This window comes from Phaenicophaeus curvirostris, chromosome 1, assembly GCF_032191515.1.
Source record: "Phaenicophaeus curvirostris isolate KB17595 chromosome 1, BPBGC_Pcur_1.0, whole genome shotgun sequence".
Lineage (NCBI taxonomy): Eukaryota > Metazoa > Chordata > Aves > Cuculiformes > Cuculidae > Phaenicophaeus > Phaenicophaeus curvirostris.
In genome coordinates this window covers 83,530,000-83,547,898 of record NC_091392.1, presented here as the reverse complement: position 1 = coordinate 83,547,898, position 17,899 = coordinate 83,530,000, and the positions used below count along the sequence as shown (strand labels likewise).

The window sequence follows — 17,899 nt, the reverse complement described above, 5'->3', positions numbered from 1 at the left end:
AGTGGCTGCCAAAAGGCACACCACCAAATCTTTTGCCACCCGTGGCCCCTGTGCCCAGTTCTGTTTTCCCCATGCTCAGTTTGCTCAGTTTGCTGCCCAGAGAAGGTGTGACCCTGGCCCTACCATGTTTTTTTGCCCTTGGCAGGGCCACCTTGGGTGGGTGGGCTCTTCCCGCCCTGCTCAGGACACGAGTGGCACTCTGTCCCTGGGAAAACGGGGATTCCTCTACACTGTGAGGTACAGCAAGCCCTGTCACAGCGGCTGATAATCCTAGCCTGTTCTGGCTAATCTTCACTTTATTAGTTTGCTGCTGATATAAACAGAGGGAGTAAAATCTGCCCGTGATGGTTTCTTTCCCTTCAGGAGCAGTGTGCTACTCTCTCTTTTCACCCCTCCCCATCCACCTGCTTTGCATTACGTCCCAATCCGATTTCCCCAAGTCTCTGGTGTCTGATTTAATTTGCCTGACGCTGCTCCTGGAATCAGCCCTCCCCCAACCCCTCCCGTCCACAGCCTTCCAGCTCCCCATGGGGAGATCAGTCCTGGGAGAGGCTGAGGAGCAGAGAGGGAGCAAGGGACTCACTGGGTGGACGGGCAGGACTGACTGGAGACTGAAGAAGGACAAGGAGCTTCTGGGCAGTGGGGAGCTGTTCTGGGCAGGGGAAGGAGGCCGTGAGAGTTCCAGCCAGCGGAGACCGCAACCCGCCTTGCTTTACAGATCCCGGTAAGGATGCTGCCTTGTTGCCATGCTCGAGGTCACCTCGGTGAGCCTGGCACTTTGGACTCTGGGTTTCTTGGCATGATCCTGCGGGGAGTCTTTGTACAAAGCTGATCCCATGTGCAGGCATCTGAGGGTCTGGGAGGGAAGATCATGCTAGGAAAGAAGTTGGGGTTAGAGCTGGGATGTCCTTACGAGGACGAGGGGGCTTTGAGCTGGGATGGGGTTGCTTGCTCTCCTCTTGGCAGGTAAATGTCACCGGTTTCCAGACTGGCACAGGAGGGTGATGCCTCCCCAGAGGGACCTGGCACTCACTACCTGCACACGGTACTGCGCTCCTGGTGTGCCCTTGTGCGCTCCTCTTTGCCGCTGGCTGCTTTTCTGGTTGGAGAAGGAGCCCTCAGAAAGCAAGGAGCAGAGAAGGGTAATTTTACCCTGGCCTTTGATCTCCATCGCAGGAGAGGGGGATCATCTCTGTATCCGGCTCTGCAAGGAGCCCAGGGTCACCAGGGCGAGCATGCAAGGCCAGCCAGGGATTACACAGAGACCCAGGGATGCTGCCTATTAATACTCAGTCCTCCCTCCTGTACCTTTCCCTTTTCTATTTACGGCCCTCTCCCAGCATCCCACAGAGGGACCACTCCCTCCCCTGCAGGGGAAGCTACCCAGAGGATAGGAAACAAGGGGATTCACCTCTTCTTTCTTTCTGCCCATCTCTTGTGCCCCCATCCCCACCAAGGAGCAATGCAGGTGGCTTGGCAGGAGAGTCCCCTGCTGTGTGGAATGGGCCACTGCCCTGCGGTGGTGCAAGTGTCGTAGCCGCTGCTCTGAAAAGTCATGGCTTGGCAGCAAACAGCAGAAGGTGGATGATTCCAAAGTCACTTCAGCCTCACACAGTGCTAGAGGCATTTAGTCTGCTGTGAGCAGACACCCAAGAGCTCAGGATGGGTCTGGTTGCTCACAGGCTGGAATGCTACAGCAGATCCTGCAGCGACTTTGTCCGAAAAGGCAGGAGGGGAAAGAACTGTCATATCGGAGAACAGAAGAAAAGAAACATGGTTTCAAAAGAGAAGAATTATGAACTGGATGAGCACAGCCAAGGCAGAGCTCCAACGATGGCTGGCGTGAACCAAGTCCAGGCTCTGTTTGGCTGTGCCGTGTGCCTCAGTGATGCTTATAGGAGGCACAACCCTGTGAACTAGTGCTGGTGCCAAGGTCCTCCTGACAGCAGCTCTTTGCAGTGTTGGGGTGGCGGTGGAGAATTGCTTTTTTCAAAGGTGCTGAAGGACTTGGTTTCCTTTACTGCTTAGCATTCACCTGAAAGAGCCCATGCTTCCAGAAAGCACCGAGCGTGCACCTTTTAGAAGTCTTTCCTCTTAAAACCAGGCTGGGCAGCTACCATAAGCAACCATGAAGCTGATCTGTGGAACTACAAGGAATGCACATCCCTGAGGTCTCACTGGTCACAGCAGAATGTGCCTTGGCCAGACTCCAAGCTCCGCTCCCCTTTCCTCCGTTCTTCCCTGATTTGCTTCCCCCATTTCCTGTCCTAAATTTACATGACCACCATGAGCTGCCCTTTTTCACACCTGCTGTGGTCCTCCTGGGAGGCAGCTGCACTCCACCAGGGGCCAGATAACTCGCTCTCCACAAACTGCACTGGGACGTGACTGGTGGAGGCGACAGGCAGAGCTGGAGCTATTATTATCGCTCCTCTGTGGCTCCTTGTCCTTCTGAGGCTGAGAACAATTCCCAGCTTCATTTAGAGCGTTGCCCCAAAGGGATTTAAAGGTTTGGACAGAGTCCTGAACCTGAGCGGCACCTTCTCTATATTTAGCCCCTTTTATCCATCCTCGGCATTGTGCCTCTGCCCTTTGATCTGCCTGAAAGCCCCTCATCTGGTTGTGCAACTTCAGAGAGCACGTGCTGTGAACGGAATCTCCGCTGCTTGTGCCAGCATTGAAAAAGAAACACCGAGGGAAGGGTAAAAAAGCAGAAGAGATGCAAGGAAGACCGGGTATCGAATAGGTGATTGGGAGAGCGTGCAGCCAGCTTCACCTTGGGCAGAAATTGCAGGAGAATGGGAAGAAGAAAGAGCGCGGCTCTTGTCTCCATACAGGTCTGGGCAAGCAAAAATAGAAGTTTATGAAAGCATTTTAGGGTGGGCTGGCTGGGTGATGATCTCAGACAACCAACGGTCTGTGAAAAGACAGCCTGGAGAGCAGAGAGCCAGTCCTGTTCCAGCTGGGATTAGCTCTAGGAAGGGTTTGCCTTGGGGAGGTCAGGCCTTGGGGACCAAGCAGAGAAGACTGGAAGGAAAGATTTGGAGGGAAGAGGTGGCCCAGCAGGAAAAGGCAATCCAACACCTAGAAAGGAGGTAGAATCAGTCCTAGGAAAAACAAGAGAGGGGAAGGTGTGGACCCAAATGGTAGGGCTGGTCTCCACAGGGTGGCTGTAGGTTCGGAGTTGCCACTTGTGTGCTGGGAGACAATGACCAGAGCTGGATGCAGCCTCTGCAGCTTGTCTGCGCACCAAAGCTGAGGGGCAAACACCACGAGATAAGGACAGGGTGCAGCCTCCTACTGACAGCTGCGAGGCCTTCTCCAGCATCTCCCCAGTCTGCCAGTTAGCTGAGAGATGGTGTGGGGTATCCAACCCCTTCCCAGAGGAGGAGGGGTGCATGCAGGTGGGTTTTCATGGCCAGCATCACTCCATTAGCCACAACTCAGAGTCCTTGCCAGGAGGAACCCCCTCATCACTGATCCTTCAAAACGTGAGAAATAACAAACAGTGGAAAGGGCCCAGCTCAGGTGCTGGCCTGTCCCCATCCTTCAGCGTAGCCAAGGATGTGCTGCGGCACATGCCTCTGGGCCCTGACAGTGCAGCCTGGGGCTTCTCTCCTGCTCCCTCCCTCTGTGCTGGGACCAGCAGCCACATCCATTGTGGACGGGGAGCAAGGGAGAGGCGGCAGTGCTCTTTCTCTGCAGAATATAGCCTGAAATAGCTTCCCTCTGGGATAAGCTCATGCCTCTCAGGAGCTGGGGGAAACCTGTATCTCCTTGTCTTTTCTACATTCAAGCCACGCTTCAGGAGCCATTGACCAAGCAGAAACTCCCCCTGCCTGAAGGATCAAAGGAAAGCCACGGAGTCGCTCAGAGAAAGGGATTCTGGAAGGAAACTCAAAGGGCTGTATGAAGCAGGAAGCGAAGGCTGGACTTGGGAGCTATTTGCTTGTGCTTGCTCACAGCAAGAGAGCAGCCTGGCATGGAAGGATGCGAAGTTCTGGGCCCCTCACCACAAGAAGGATGTTGAGGCTCTGGAGCGAGTCCAGAGAAGAGCAACAAAGCTGGTGAAGGGGCTGGAGAACAGGCCTTATGAGGAGCGGCTGAGAGAGCTGGGTTTGTTTAGCCTGGGGAAGAGGAGAATGAGGGGAGACCTCATTGCTCTCTACAACTACCTGAAAGGAGGTTGTAGAGAGGAGGGTGCTGGCCTCTTCTCCCAAGTGACGGGGGACAGGACAAGAGGGAATGGCCTCAAGCTCCGCCAGGGGAGGTTTAGGCTGGACATTAGGAAAAAATTTTTCACGGAAAGGGTCATTGGGCACTGGAACAGGCTGCCCATGGAGGTGGTTGAGTCACCTTCCCTGGAGGTGTTTAAGGCATGGGTGGACGAGGTGCTAAGGGGAATGGTTTAGTGTTTGATAGGAATGGTTGGACTCGATGATCCGGTGGGTCTCTTCCAACCTGGTGGTTCTATGATTCTATGAAGCCCCGTTGGCTGGAAGAAACAAGGCCTTCAGGCAACAGAGGGGGATAGAGGCAATCTGACTCACAGGGACTAGAAGGAGAAATCCTGCAGATGCTGCTGGAGCATTTTAGCCTGGGGCAAAATGCTGGTTCTAATGGTGAACAACACTTGGGGCACATCGGCACATTGCGACACTCACACCTACCCAGGAGAACGATCAAAGCAATAAAGACCCGATTTGTCTGCAAGACTGAGAAATGCTAGAACCACTGGTGGCATTTCAAGTGCACAGAACAAGAAAGTAGGAAAAAAAACAAAACCAAAATAAAAGAGATATGCTGTATAAGTGTAGCGTGCACCTGTATCTTGGATATGGATTACAGTTCCATTCTGGTTCATTGCCTGTTCTGCAAAACTATATCGTCTGTACTCTGTAAATAACTTAAAAAGGAGAGACGGAGCAACAGAAGTAATGGGATGTAATGGCTCACGTGAGGAACGACTAAGTGTGCTCTGCACTCAGGAAAAGAGGTGCATGAAGATGGATATGACAAAGATCTACGAAAAAAACACAAGTGATGCCGAGGTGAACAGTGACCAGTTATTTGCTGATTCTTCCAACTCAAAAGCTAGGTATCATCAAGTGGAACTAGTGCCATTCAGGAACTTCTTTGCAGAGCATGCCACTGAACTGTGGAAGTCCTCGCCATGGAGGATGCTAAATTTCAACATGTGTGCGTAGAAGAAAAGTCCATCAAGAACTTGCAACAGTAGTGCTTTCTCTAGCATTGGATGTTAATGAAAACCAGAGGCTAGGATAGCAGGAGAAATATCACTGTCTGCTTACGTTATTCTTAGATCATTCCCTAGATATCCTCCTTTCTCTTAAAAAAAAAAAAAAAAGGAAACTAGAAGGAAACCTCAACATCTCCTAGATTTCCTGGGTGGTCAAAGAGCTGGTGGGCACTGACTGGTAATACCTTGCCTAGGACAAATGATAGGGAATAGCCACCGGGTTCCCCCTATCAAGTTTTCTACTCCTGGAGTTGAGACAGACAGCTTGGCCACAGACAGTGAGAAACTGAGGAAAAGGGTTCAGGATTTAGTAGGGGCTGGAATGAGGATAAAGATGTGACAGGACACCTGTAGCCAGAACCTCACCAAGAGATTCTGGAGGTCTTCTGCTTCCCCAGCGTACATGTAAGTGGAATGCAAGACCAGATGGACCTTTGAGCAGGTCCCATACAAACTTCCCAAATCCTAAGGGCTTTGACGAGGTGCAGCGTGACACAACAAATCATTCAGCCAATAAATGCTTAATAAGCCTTTATTAGGGGTGCCTACATTTGCATAATCAAGCAGTCATATTAATGCCCTTTCTACCTCACACCTCTCTCCTTTGATTTATCTCTCCAGAAACAAGGCTGCCCCACGTGGAAGAAGGACCCCTAAGTCAGCAAGATGGGGGAAATGGAACAGATGAAGCAGGAGGCTGAGCAGCTGAAGAAGCAGATTGCGGTAATGCTTGCAACGTTCATGAAACTACTGAGGGAGCGTCTACACCCCATGTCCAACTTCTCCTGCTCAGCCACAACTTGGAGTTGAGCTTTTTTTCATCTTCATGCCTGGAGCCCTGTGTAGTTCTGCGTAGCCTCTGAAGTGCTAATGGAAATCTTCATGGCATGGTGGGGGAAAGAGGGAGAGTGGAAGGGAGAGACAAGGGAACTCTACAATGGTGAGAAGGAAGTGGCCATGGGCATTGGGTCTGCAGAGGAGCAGAGAATGTAGTGTGTTCCCATGACCTCCTCTGTCTGCAAGGCCGTTGTTGTTCTGCCAGGCAGAAGGATTCATGGAAAGGGTGTAGCTGGATATTGAGTAGCTTTTAGCTCACCTTCCTGATGTTTGGTTGGTGCTGAGGTGCCCTAGTCACAGGACCAGGATCCAAAACAAGCAAAGCCACAGTTCCTACCTCAAGCAGCCCCCGCCATCTTGGGCATCCCCCTGAATTTCACATGCCATTGCCTTCATCACATGGCTTGCTATCTGTCTCATCTACTCTTATCTCTTCTTCAGGATGCCCGGAAAGCTTGTGCAGATACGACACTTGCTCAGGTAAGGGACAGGGGTGTCTGGGCAGGTAAATGAGTGTGGGGATCAGCTAGCTCCCCTCTAAGGGAGACTGGCTACAGCTGGGAAGCAGAGTTAGGAGGCAGAGATGTGTGGAGCAGTAAAGCTCCTCTCAGCCCAAGATTGATTCATTCTCTCTCCTGCTCTTTCCTCAGATTGTATCTGGAATGGAAGTCGTCGGCCGCATTCAGATGCGGACCCGAAGGACCCTGCGAGGGCACCTGGCCAAGATCTATGCCATGCACTGGTCCACGGACTCCAAGTGAGAGAGACACTGATCTGCTGGGTCCAGGGCAGCACACGGGCGTGAAGGGCAAGAAGGCTGTGATGGGAAGGGACCTACTAACATGATCTTGTTCCTCTCTCGCAGACTTCTGGTCAGTGCCTCACAAGATGGGAAGCTGATTGTATGGGACACATACACAACTAACAAGGTAGGAGTCAGATGGCTGCAGCAAACCAGGAACCTGGAGTAGGTTCCCTTGCCCCATTCTCTCTGCTCTTGGACTCCCGACATGGTTTCTTGTCCTCCCAGGTTCATGCCATCCCTTTGCGCTCCTCCTGGGTCATGACCTGTGCCTATGCTCCCTCGGGAAATTTTGTGGCCTGTGGGGGCCTTGACAACATGTGTTCCATCTACAATCTCAAGACTCGTGAAGGCAACGTCAAAGTGAGCAGGGAGCTCTCAGCCCATACAGGTGTGTGTGCTGCCTGCCCGCAACCTGAGTGCCTTCTGCTTCCTATCCTCACCCTTTTAGCCCTGCCCTGTTCCTCATATTTCCTTGTTCCCCCTTCCCAGGTTACCTCTCCTGCTGCCGATTTCTTGATGACAACAATATTGTGACTAGCTCTGGAGATACCACATGGTGAGTGTTATCTTCTGCATCCTAATGACATGATGAACTCCGGCTCTTAGAGGCATAGCTCACACCAGCAAGCACAGTCCTTTCGCCCTGCAAAAGTCCAGGGTTGAAGGATGAATTGCTCCCCACAGAGAAGCCATGCAGAGCACCCTAGGAAGTCAGATCCATTCTTCCACCCTTGGCTTCTTTTCTTGGTTGAGGACAGGTGAAGATCTAAGTCTTGGTGAAGCAGTAGGGACCATGTTGACAGCGTTCATGAACCACAGTGTTGTTTATCCCAGGGCATAAACGGGTGTAAATTTATGTGAGGCCCATATACACGCTCTGCTTCTCAAGTCTTACTCACTGTGCCCGAGGTATTTGCAAAGCCAGTGCCTGGATCCTTCGGCTCCTGCCTCTCAGGCCTTGCTGTGCTGCGACTCCAAACAGTGTGAGTCTTTATTCACCCTCGCCTCATCCCAAAACCTACTTTGGAAGAACCTCTTGACTGAGGTTGAGACGGGATGGGGTGTTTCCATCAGAGATCAAGGTTACATGGGGTTGTTTGCCTGGCTGTAGTGTGTGACAGCAGGGAACGCTGCCCGCCTGTGGGTACGGCAGACCTTTTTTCTGCTCTTTGCCTGAGGTCCCTCTTACTTCTTTTCAGTATTCCCTTCAGCTATTGCAGTTGTGGGAATATGGTCAAACCTCACACGCCACTCCCTCAGTCTAACTCTGTTCCAGTGAAGGTACTCTCACCCATTTTCCCATGCTGTAGCCAGGCCTATGGCTTCCCTCTTTTTGTCTGCCAGTGGAAGGGCTTTTCATCCCAGCCGTAGATCTGCCTTGCCTAGGATGGTTATGAGAAGTTCTCTCCTCTCCTGCAGTGCACTCTGGGACATTGAGACAGGGCAGCAGAAGACTGTGTTCCTGGGTCACACTGGAGACTGTATGAGCTTGGCCGTCTCCCCAGACTTCAAACTCTTCATCTCTGGGGCTTGTGATGCTACTGCCAAACTGTGGGATGTGCGTGAGGGCACCTGCCGCCAGACCTTCTCAGGGCATGAATCTGATATCAACGCCATCAGCGTATGTATCTGTCTGCACAGTGGACAAGGGAAAGGAGGGTGGACCAGGTTTAAAATAGGGTTCTGGGACAAGGTTGAAAGAAACTGTCTCAGTCATGTGGGGAAAAAGGATCTCAGGAGGCCCCATGATCCAGTCTGAAACACGGAAGGCATGAGTTCACTGAAGTCTGGAGGCTGCTGTTTCCTGGGCACTGGGGCACCAGAGCATCTAAGTCTGACTTTGGTCAGGTTTCCCAGGGAAGTTGTGTCTGCCCTTTCCCTGGAGGTGCTCAAGGCCAGGTTGGATGGGGCCTCGGGCAGCCTGATCCAGTGGGAGGTGTCCCTGCCAATGGCAGGGGGTTTGGAACAGAATGGCCTTTAATTTCTCTTCCAACCCAAACTCTTCTATAATTCTATGACTCAAAGCACTGCTTGGACTCAGCCAACATGCCGTGGTCTGTGGAGCTCACAGGTGCTGGTGCAGCTCTGCTCATAGGAGCTGTTGGGAACCATGGTTCAGACACGGTCCATGAGCCCTGCTGCACGACACAAGTGAAGCAGCAGGAATACCTAACTCAGCTGAGGGTCTCAGCTTCAGACAGCAGAGAGAGGATCTTGGGATCATAGGGAGCATGATCAAAACTTCACTAGAGGTAGCATAGACATTTGAGGACAAGTATTCCCCTCAGAGGCAAGGATTCAAACCAGAGTGCTAGAGGTGTCAGGAGGAGAAACACATCAGCTTAATCCTGTTTGGTTAACCAGTTGACTCTGACAGCTACCTGCAATAGCTGCTGCTTGAACCACCTTCAGTTAGTACAGCTTTTCTCATCTGGTCCATGGCTATCCTGCCAGTCATACAGTTTTCTGCCATACCTGCTCCTGAGGAACCCTTTCCTGCTCCTCAGACCAAAGACACGCAAAAGGAGTGTGTATGAAAAGATTGGAGCGTGAGGATCAGACAGGAAGGCTCTCATAGCTCTGAATCTTGTCAGACCCCACCTGGGGATATTAGTGGACCCCTGTCAAACCCCAGGCTAACAGCTGGAGTTAAAGAGACAGTAATTTTTCCTCAAGCACTGAGACATCTTACAATAGCTCTACCCCCTATGTCATTTCCTTTCTTGAGTTTGGAATGGTTTTACTACGTCTTAGGAGAAGCATCAGTCTCCCCCTTCAGCAAACTCAACTTTTATGATCCAGTGTCTTGTTCACTGCCTTTTCCTCTCTGTGTGGCTTCCTAGTGGTTAGCAGGGAGGCAAAGAGCTGAGGAAATCTGCAAGGCATACTCTGATTAAAATTTGGTGTGTGTCCTCCTCAGTTCTTCCCTAATGGTGAAGCCATCTGTACCGGCTCAGATGATGCCACCTGCCGTCTCTTTGACCTCCGGGCAGACCAGGAGCTCATAGTGTACTCCCATGAGAGCATCATCTGCGGAATCACATCCGTCGCCTTCTCTCGCAGTGGGCGCCTCTTGCTGGCTGGATATGATGACTTCAACTGCAACATCTGGGACTCCCTGAAAGCAGAACGTGTGGGTGAGTGGCTCCTGGACATCCCTCTTTCATTACCTTCAAGGTCCTCAGTCCTTACCCAGGCAAGGAAAAGGGCTTCTTTTTTTTTTTTTTCCTAAAAGGGACACGTCCTATACCGACTAAAACCCAACAAAGGTTCCTTGCACTTAATGAGCACACCACATGTAGGACAGCTACCTTTTGTGTAGAAGAATTATTGTTTTTAATGTTAAGGAAGTCAAGCCCTTAAACAACATTGTTTCAAGGGGAAAAAAGAGCATTAAGGTTCCTATTGGCTAAAATTGCTCACAAGCACCAATAGTATTTCCTACTTTCTCCTGGCCTCTGCTGTTTGCCCGTTCCAGCTATTCACAGTGCCACGTGGTGCCATTTTTCTTCCAGTTGTGGCCTCCAGCCTCTGAAAATTTATAACACAGCCCACTAGCAGCATCGCTGTTTCTCAGTCTTGCCAAGGACACCATCTTTTCTTAGTCCTACCACCGCTCCAGGGTTCAGCTAGACCGACCTTCCCAAGAACATGGTTCTTTGGCCAGGCCGGTGGTTAGTGGTTGTATGCCATGCAGAAATGTTCTGCTACATGTTTGTTCTTACTAGCCACGTGTTGATTGGAACACATTGTGCAGGAATAGATAGCAATACGCCAGAGTGTAGGTACACAGCCTACCATGAGTGTCCTCAGCACAGTCAACCCCTTCATCTCTCCCAGGACCCACTTCTTTTCCTGATCTCTCTTCTTTCCCCCCATAGGAATCCTTTCTGGCCATGACAACAGAGTGAGCTGCCTGGGGGTGACAGCAGATGGCATGGCTGTTGCCACTGGCTCCTGGGACAGCTTCCTCAAGATTTGGAACTGAGGACAGCAGCAGAGAGGGAAAGAGCAGCACGGAAACATGGCCCACAGCTTGAGCCCATGCAAACAGCATTGTCAGCTGAGCACAACAGAAACACCTACCTACCACTCCCGCTTGTCTCTAGACACAGGTCACTTGTAGGGGTCTCCTAGAGTGAAAGGGAAAGGAGAGGGGAAGGGGAGCAGGGGGAAGCTGGGGAAGCAGGAGGAGCTGGGGAGCAGGAACACAGACACTGGCCCTTCTCTCCACCTCTAAACAGACCCAGCAATTTCCAGCCTTGTGCAGGTTTGAAGATCTGCAAAACACTGTTCATTATGTCTCAGGACTTTGCAGTACAGTATAGACATCCTGCATTTACCCATGTTGACACTTTTCCTTTGGAGGACCCCTTGCGTAACACCTCTGTCCCTGATTTAACTCTACTTAGCTTCTCTGTGAAGCTGTCCTATATCCCTGCAGACAGCCTCAGGGATATACCAGGTTTGAGATTTCTATCATGCAACATCAAAACAAAAAGCTACTGTAAATTGCACTCATTTTCCGTTGGGGAAGACTTAGCTCAAGTCTCATCTGTGCATACATGGGGGAAAGGTAGCCCTCAGACCTGTCAGGATACAAAGGAATATTATGTTTATTCTTATTTATTGTCTGCTTCTTGCTGTTCCTTCTCTTTTTGCCTCACTCTTATGTTGTGTGGTGACCCTGTCTAACCAGTAGCCATCAGCCCCTGTTTTCAAGTCTGTTATAAATCACGATAGCCCAGGCTAATAAAGAAAGCTCATATAAGCACCACAGGCTGTGTTCTTTCCAGCATTGCAATGAGCTACGGCAAACTTAACTCTTCTCCCGTGAATACTGCCTACTGTCCCCAACTAGAGAACATCTCACCCACAGACCTTGCTCTACCTCAGAGCCCCAGGGAAGCACGTTCCCCACCTACACTTTAGTTGAGAAGAGGCGGTTAGGCTCAAGGTTTACTGCCCAAGAACTGGGATATAGCTGAAAATGCATCCTTGTGGAACTTGGAGATTTGAGCCACTGTATTCAGTACTAATTCCAAGTTAGGGAGTTGAAGATCAACAAGGTGCAGTGAGTTATCAACAGAAAGTCAAGATACTAACGCACGATCCTATTTTGGATCTCGCCCTCATGCCAGACCCTCACAACTAGCTAGTTCTGTGTTAGCTTCAGGTCAAAGAAGGTGCAGCAGGACTACAGAAATTACACTTGGATACATCTGCCTCCTGCCCAGAGCCACCAATCCCCAGCCCATGCTGCAGCACATGAGTTTCAGGTCAGATCCTTCTCAACACAGCTCTATAGCAGCACATTAAAAGCAGGGGACAGAGCAGAGTTTTAGGGCACAAGGAAGGCTGAACTATTTGTTCCTGAATTTTTATCACCAAACAAAACATTGCACTGGGCAAGGAGAGGACTCATACTATCCTGTCAGGACATAGACACAGGCAAAGGCTTAATAAAATTTATTTGCTACAGATAAGAACTCTACAGTAAGGAGATACAGCTGATATACAATAGAAGAGCCAAAGTCCATACTGTACATAAGACATGCAAAGTTAAGAGAGAGAAAGAGATGCTCTTTCCCCCAACAGGGGCAGGCAAGAAGAATGACCACAAGTCTGGAGTTTCAGTCTATTGCAGAATTTCTCACCTATAGCAGGCTCTCAAAACATTGAAGTAAATTACAACAAGATCCTGGAAAAAGGAAGCCTCTAGTTCTCCACAAAACGACACCGTTGGTTCTCTTTGTTCAAGTCACTCCAAGCACAGCTCCCAGACTTGAGAGTCCTGCTCAGATCCACTGTCACTTCCTTCTTCTCCATGAGGTTCTCTCCCAACACATGCCTCTTACCCTAGAGAAATAAATAAAAAAAAAATACAAAAAACCCAAACGTGTGGTATAAAACACGAGTGAACTGAGAGTTAATAAATTCTCAGTGAAGCACACAGCTTATTTTCAGGCTATTCAGCTTTGGTTCTCCTGCAGCAGTGTCTAAAAATGGACTTCTTTCCACAGCCTAAAGAGAAAGGATGCACAGAAATGGGCCATATTATGGTAAGGCCAAAGAAACATGGAATGAGGCTTGGAGGCATCTAAGGGAAAAGACCGACCCACATTAAAATACTTAGGAAGTTACTGGGCTCTGCAGGCCTAGGACACCACAGTTCCAAAATGGGGCCCTACAAAATGCAGAAATAGAAGGATTTGGGGTATTTTTTAGTTCATTCTTCCTCCCACAGTATGTACCACTAAGCGTTACCTGGCGAGAGACAGGAGTACTCGGGGAATTATCATCTTGTAGGATGCTGAGAGGAGAGCGGCTAGTTCCTCCAGTTGTTGCCACGATTTTGCTGTTGGTCTTGCGCCTTGCAGGCTTGCTCCCTAGTGACAGAAGGAAGCACATCAGTGTATCACAAGGCTAGAGAGTCCTGGATTTTAAATGCCTCCTGGCCTTTATGATCTAGCTTCCTTGCCTGCACAGCAAAGACTTTTACCCAGGGATTTGGAAGAGACCTCTGGAGATAACCTGGTCCAACTACTCTGCTCCAGCCTGGCCACCTAGAACCAATTACTTAAAGCCAAGTGGCTCCAAGAATTGAGACTCTAATCTCTCTGGGCAATGTGCTCCAAGGCTTGGTCATCTACACAGTGAAAAAAAAGTGTTTTCTGAAGTTCAGATAGAGTCTCCATGTTTCAGTTTTTGCTCATTGCCTCTGATCCACTTGCTGTACGTCACTGAAAAAAGCCTGGCTTTCCATTCCTTATACCTTCTCTTCAGGTGTTTATACATATTAATAGGATCCTCCCTGAGCCTTCTCTTCTTCAGGCTGAGAAGTCCTGTTCTCTCAGCCTGTCCTCACAGAGGAGATGCTCAGCACTGAATTTTTTTTGTTGCACTTGGATATGCTTCCTACCCTTGCTCCCCAGCCCTTCCCAAGGAGAAACTGCAACATCTTGCTGAACAAGCCTCACAATTACAAGCATATCTCATTGGGGAAGAACTGATATTTACCTCACAGAGGTACATTTAACTCTTGGTACTGACTACAGATAGAAAACATAATTTTAAAACTCCTGATAGAAATCAGAGTGGTTTTGATGGGAAGGGACCTTAAAGGTCATGCAGTTCCAACCCCCTACTGTGGGCAGGGACACCTCCCACTGGATCAGATTCCTCAAAGGCCCATCCAACCTGGCCTTGAGCACCTCCAGGGATGGGGCAGCCACGACTTCTTTGAGCAACCAGTTCCAGTGCCTCATCACCCTCTCAGGAAAACATTTCCTCCTCAGGTCTCATCTAAATCTCCCCTGTTTCAGCTTAAAACTCTTCCCCCTCATCCTATCCCTGCACTCCTTGATACAGAGTCCCTCCACAGTTTTCCTGTACCCCCTTTCAGGACTGGAAGCTGTTATAAGGTGTCCCCAGAGCCTTCTCTTCTCCAGGCTGGACAACCCCAACTCTCTCAGCCTCGCATGGGAGCTGCTCCAGCCCTCAGACCATCTTCACAGCCTCCTCTGGACCCGCTCTAACACATCCATGTCCTTCCTGTGCTGAGGACTCCAGAACTGAATGTGTTACTCCAGGTGCGGTCTCACCAGAGCAGAGGGGGATAAAACAGCAGTTCCCAAAGAGGCTTTCCACCTGCCAGTCACAGAGCCCCAAGGCCAAGGTATCCAAGGCAGTGGGAGACGCTGAACCAGGGGGAACAGAGAAGGTCTCTAAGCCAGGAAGCCTGGAGAAGGCACATGCTGACCCGCTCAGACCATGAAGCGCTCCAGGCACATGGCACCTTCTCACATTTACCCCATACTGAGCTCTTACCCGAGGAGAAGCTCAATGCGGCAACACGGGCTGGCCGAGCTGGGGCGACACTGGGAGAGGGTGGTTTCTCCACCTCTCTGGCTGGGGCAGCGGCTGCCTCCGGGGTGCTCTGCAACGCTGGCTCCTCCACCACTGGCTCCTCAGGGGGACAGGTCGCTCCCGCCAGAGGCGTCTCAGCACCAAAGGCCTCGCTGAGCTGCTTCACCAGGTAGTCCACACTGTCTGCTGGGGAGAGAGGGAGAGAGAATCATAGAATCATTGTGGTTGGAAGAGACCTCTGAGGTCACTAAGAGTTTTGGTTTGAGCTAAAGCAGAATCAGTTTTCTAACTTTTCAGCTAAGTCTCATCTAAGTAACTTTATTTTCTGAAAGTTAACTGCATGTTTTTCAGGCAGTGTCTCTCCAGAAGCGGTACGCCTAAAGGCCAATGCTTACACTTATTCCTACAGAAACCAAGACCACCCTGGACCTGATAGAGTATCCTAAGTCAAAGACAAAAAAGGGCCACACCTGCAGGAAGGGGAGGACAGGACAGGTGACTCCAAACTGACCAACAGAGGATTCCATCCCACAGATGTTATACTTGATGTAAAACTGAGAGATCGTGAGGGTCTCACCATCTTTTTTGATGGCTGACGTCCAGCAAGGACCACACCTGTCTGCTTGCCCCCAATTCTGGATCTGTGTGTTCTTGCATCCTGTTTCCCTGCCACTCACCTTCCCTGCGCTTGCTCTGCAGCATTTGTGGTGACATACGGCTATCATAGATTAATTTGGGTTGGAAGGTCATCCAGTTAAAGATGACCAGTTCCAACTGGTCTTAAAGATCATCCAGTTCCAACACCCCTGCCATGGGCAGGGACACCTCTCACTGGATCAGACTGCTCAAGGACTCATCCAACCTGGCCTTGAACACCTCCAGGGATGGGGCAGCCACCGTTTCCCTGGGCAACCTGTGCCAGGGCCTCATCACCCTCATCATGAAGAATTTCCTCCTTATGTCTAGTCTAAATCTCTCTCTCTCTCTAGTTTATGCCCATTGAGGGGTTGAGGTACTATTTAATATATTTCTATAGATTTTGTAGTTTTCTTAATAATAACAACAATGAGGGGTGGTGTGGCAGTGTGATTTCATATACTTATATATATTTTGTTATTTTCTTAATAATCATAAAAATGTAGAAAATATTATTAACATTTCATTAAAGCTGCTTTAGTTTTAACTTCGAAACCACGAGTCCTTCCTCTCATTTCCCTCTCCCTGGAGGCTGGGGAGAAGGGAACTGGGAGCCCAACTGCTCAGGTTTAGCTGCTGAAATCGTCTGGGCTGGGACTAAACCATGAACACCCAGTCCAACCCCACGGTGCCTGCTAAACCACATCCCAAAGTGCCACGTGTGCACACTTTTTTAACCTTTCCAAGAACAGGGACTCCACCTGGACAAACCTCTGCCAGTGCCCCCCATTCTTCCAGTACTGAGTTTCTTTTCCCAGCGCCCCATCTAAGCCTTCTGTGGCACAAGAGCAGATGGGATGAGCTGCAGGGCAGTGTGGGAGTAATACCAAGTATATGGAAGATTAATTGGGACTAAGATAAAGCATGAAGGTGGCATCAAGCATATTAGAATAAACATTATTGAAGAGACCAGGTGTTCTGACACACAGGTTGACAAATCTTGAATGTGTGAGAAGGGCAGGCTGGAAAGAAACACCTGGGAATAAGTGACTTGGAGATACGGCTGAAAAGAGTTACAAGCATGTGGAATAGACAAAACCAAGAACATCCTGGGGAGAGACTGCTCACAAAGGCTTGTTGTGATAGGACAAGGAGGAATGGGCATGAACTGGAGAGGTGGGGTAGATTTAGGCTAGTGATGAGGAAGAATTTCTTGACGATGAGGGAGGTGAGGCCCTGGCACAGGTTGCCCAGGGAAGCTGTGTCTGCCCCATGCCTGGAGGTGTTCAAGGCCAGGTTGGATGGGGCCTTGGGCAGCCTGATCCTGTGGGAGGTGTCCCTGCCCATGGCAGGGGGGTTGGAACTGGGTCATCTTTAAGGTCCCTTGCAACCCAAACTATTCCATGATTCTGTAATTCTGTGATTCTACAGACCGAGTCCCAACACATCTATAGGAATCACGATTCCATCTAATCACAATTCCATCTAGATGGGAATCACGATTCTCTGATCCTCTTTGTCTGAAGGTCAGAAAGCAGAGGAACCACACAGAGCCCTGCCTGAGTGAGAGAAGCCATGGGAAGAAGAAGCCAGAGCCCTTTCTTAATCTGACCTCGAGAAGGCCGCGAGGGAGGGCCCGGGCGCCCCCGGCGCTCACTCACTCACCGCTGGGCTCGCTCCTCATGGGCGTGCGGGAGATGCCGGGCGTGGGCGATCGCGGGTCGCGCTCCGGGGCGGCGGCGGCGGGGCCGGGCGCGGGGCTGCCCGCCGGGGAGCTCAGCACCTGCGGGGAGCGCGGGCGCGTCAGGGGCACCGGGAGGGGGGGACACCGGGGTGGCGGGGAACACCGGGCTGGGGAGGCGGGGCGCCTACCTCGATGGGCGTGCGGAGGATGCCGGCGCTGGGCGAGCGGGGGTCGCTGACGTGCGCCAGGAGCTTGTTGCAAGGGGTGGCGGGGGCGCTGCCGGTGACACCCATGGGGCTGGGGGCGAAGGCTCCAGCTGCACCGCCCCTGCTGCTGCTGCACCGGGGGTGGCTGCGGCTGCTGCACCAGGAGGGGCTGCTTCAGGGGGGTGGGGGTGGTAGTGGCGGTGGTGGCGGCTGCTGCTGACCCAGTGGTGGCTGCGGTTGCTCCCCCGGCCGCGGCCGCCGCGATTCAAACCCCGCGCGCGCCGGGCGGCGCCGCCCCATTGGCCCCCGCGCCGAGCGCGGGCCCCGCCCCGCCCCGCCCGTTGGCTGCCGCGCGCCGCCGCCGGGCTGTCAATCACCCCGTGGCCACGCCCCCACTCCGCGCCGCCGCGGGCTGCGATTGGTCAAGGCGGCCCGACGGTGCCGCCCCATTGGCCCCCACCCCGCGCCCCGGAGAAGCCTCGCCCCGCCCCGCCCCCCGGCCCCGCCCGTTGGCTGCTCCGCGCCGCCGCGCTGTCAATCATTGGGGAAAGCCCCGCCCCCTCCGCGCCGCTGCGGGCTGCGATTGGCCAGAGCGGCCGGGC

General features: G+C 51.5%; 2 protein-coding genes across 2 annotated transcripts; one reads left to right on the top strand and one right to left on the bottom strand.

Moving 5' to 3' along the window:
• The first annotated feature begins 514 nt into the window (after positions 1-514).
• On the top strand, positions 515-11,040 carry GNB3 (G protein subunit beta 3). The gene is made up of 10 exons (XM_069865564.1): positions 515-724; positions 5,882-5,983; positions 6,539-6,577; positions 6,748-6,854; positions 6,963-7,026; positions 7,128-7,290; positions 7,392-7,458; positions 8,322-8,523; positions 9,823-10,039; positions 10,784-11,040. Exons 2-10 carry the CDS (start codon positions 5,927-5,929, stop codon positions 10,888-10,890), a joined length of 1,023 nt encoding a protein of 340 aa, XP_069721665.1. The 5' UTR covers positions 515-724; positions 5,882-5,926; the 3' UTR covers positions 10,891-11,040.
• A 1,127-nt stretch (positions 11,041-12,167) lies between these two features.
• Positions 12,168-17,385, bottom strand: CDCA3 (cell division cycle associated 3). Its single transcript, XM_069865577.1, has 5 exons — positions 17,280-17,385; positions 17,073-17,190; positions 14,733-14,954; positions 13,170-13,291; positions 12,168-12,761 (listed from the first exon to the last, which is right to left on the bottom strand). The coding sequence occupies exons 1-5, from the start codon at positions 17,382-17,384 to the stop codon at positions 12,621-12,623; spliced, it is 708 nt and encodes a 235-aa protein (XP_069721678.1). The 5' UTR covers position 17,385; the 3' UTR covers positions 12,168-12,620.
• Positions 17,386-17,899: the final 514 nt, after the last annotated feature.

Bases quoted from the DNA above. Each gene is read 5' to 3' on its own strand.
- GNB3 (XM_069865564.1), top strand. From the start codon at position 5,927: ATGGGGGAAATGGAACAGATGAAGCAGGAGGCTGAGCAGCTGAAGAAG. The intron at 5,984-6,538 runs GTAATGCTTGCA...TCTCTTCTTCAG, and splicing joins AGCTGAAGAAGCAGATTGCG to GATGCCCGGAAAGCTTGTGC. The intron at 8,524-9,822 runs GTATGTATCTGT...TGTCCTCCTCAG, and splicing joins CTGATATCAACGCCATCAGC to TTCTTCCCTAATGGTGAAGC.
- CDCA3 (XM_069865577.1), bottom strand. From the start codon at position 17,384: ATGGGTGTCACCGGCAGCGCCCCCGCCACCCCTTGCAACAAGCTCCTG. The intron at 14,955-17,072 runs GTGAGTGAGTGA...TCTCCCCAGCAG, and splicing joins CATGAGGAGCGAGCCCAGCG to ACAGTGTGGACTACCTGGTG. The intron at 12,762-13,169 runs GTAACGCTTAGT...TTATTTCTCTAG, and splicing joins GTACTCCTGTCTCTCGCCAG to GGTAAGAGGCATGTGTTGGG.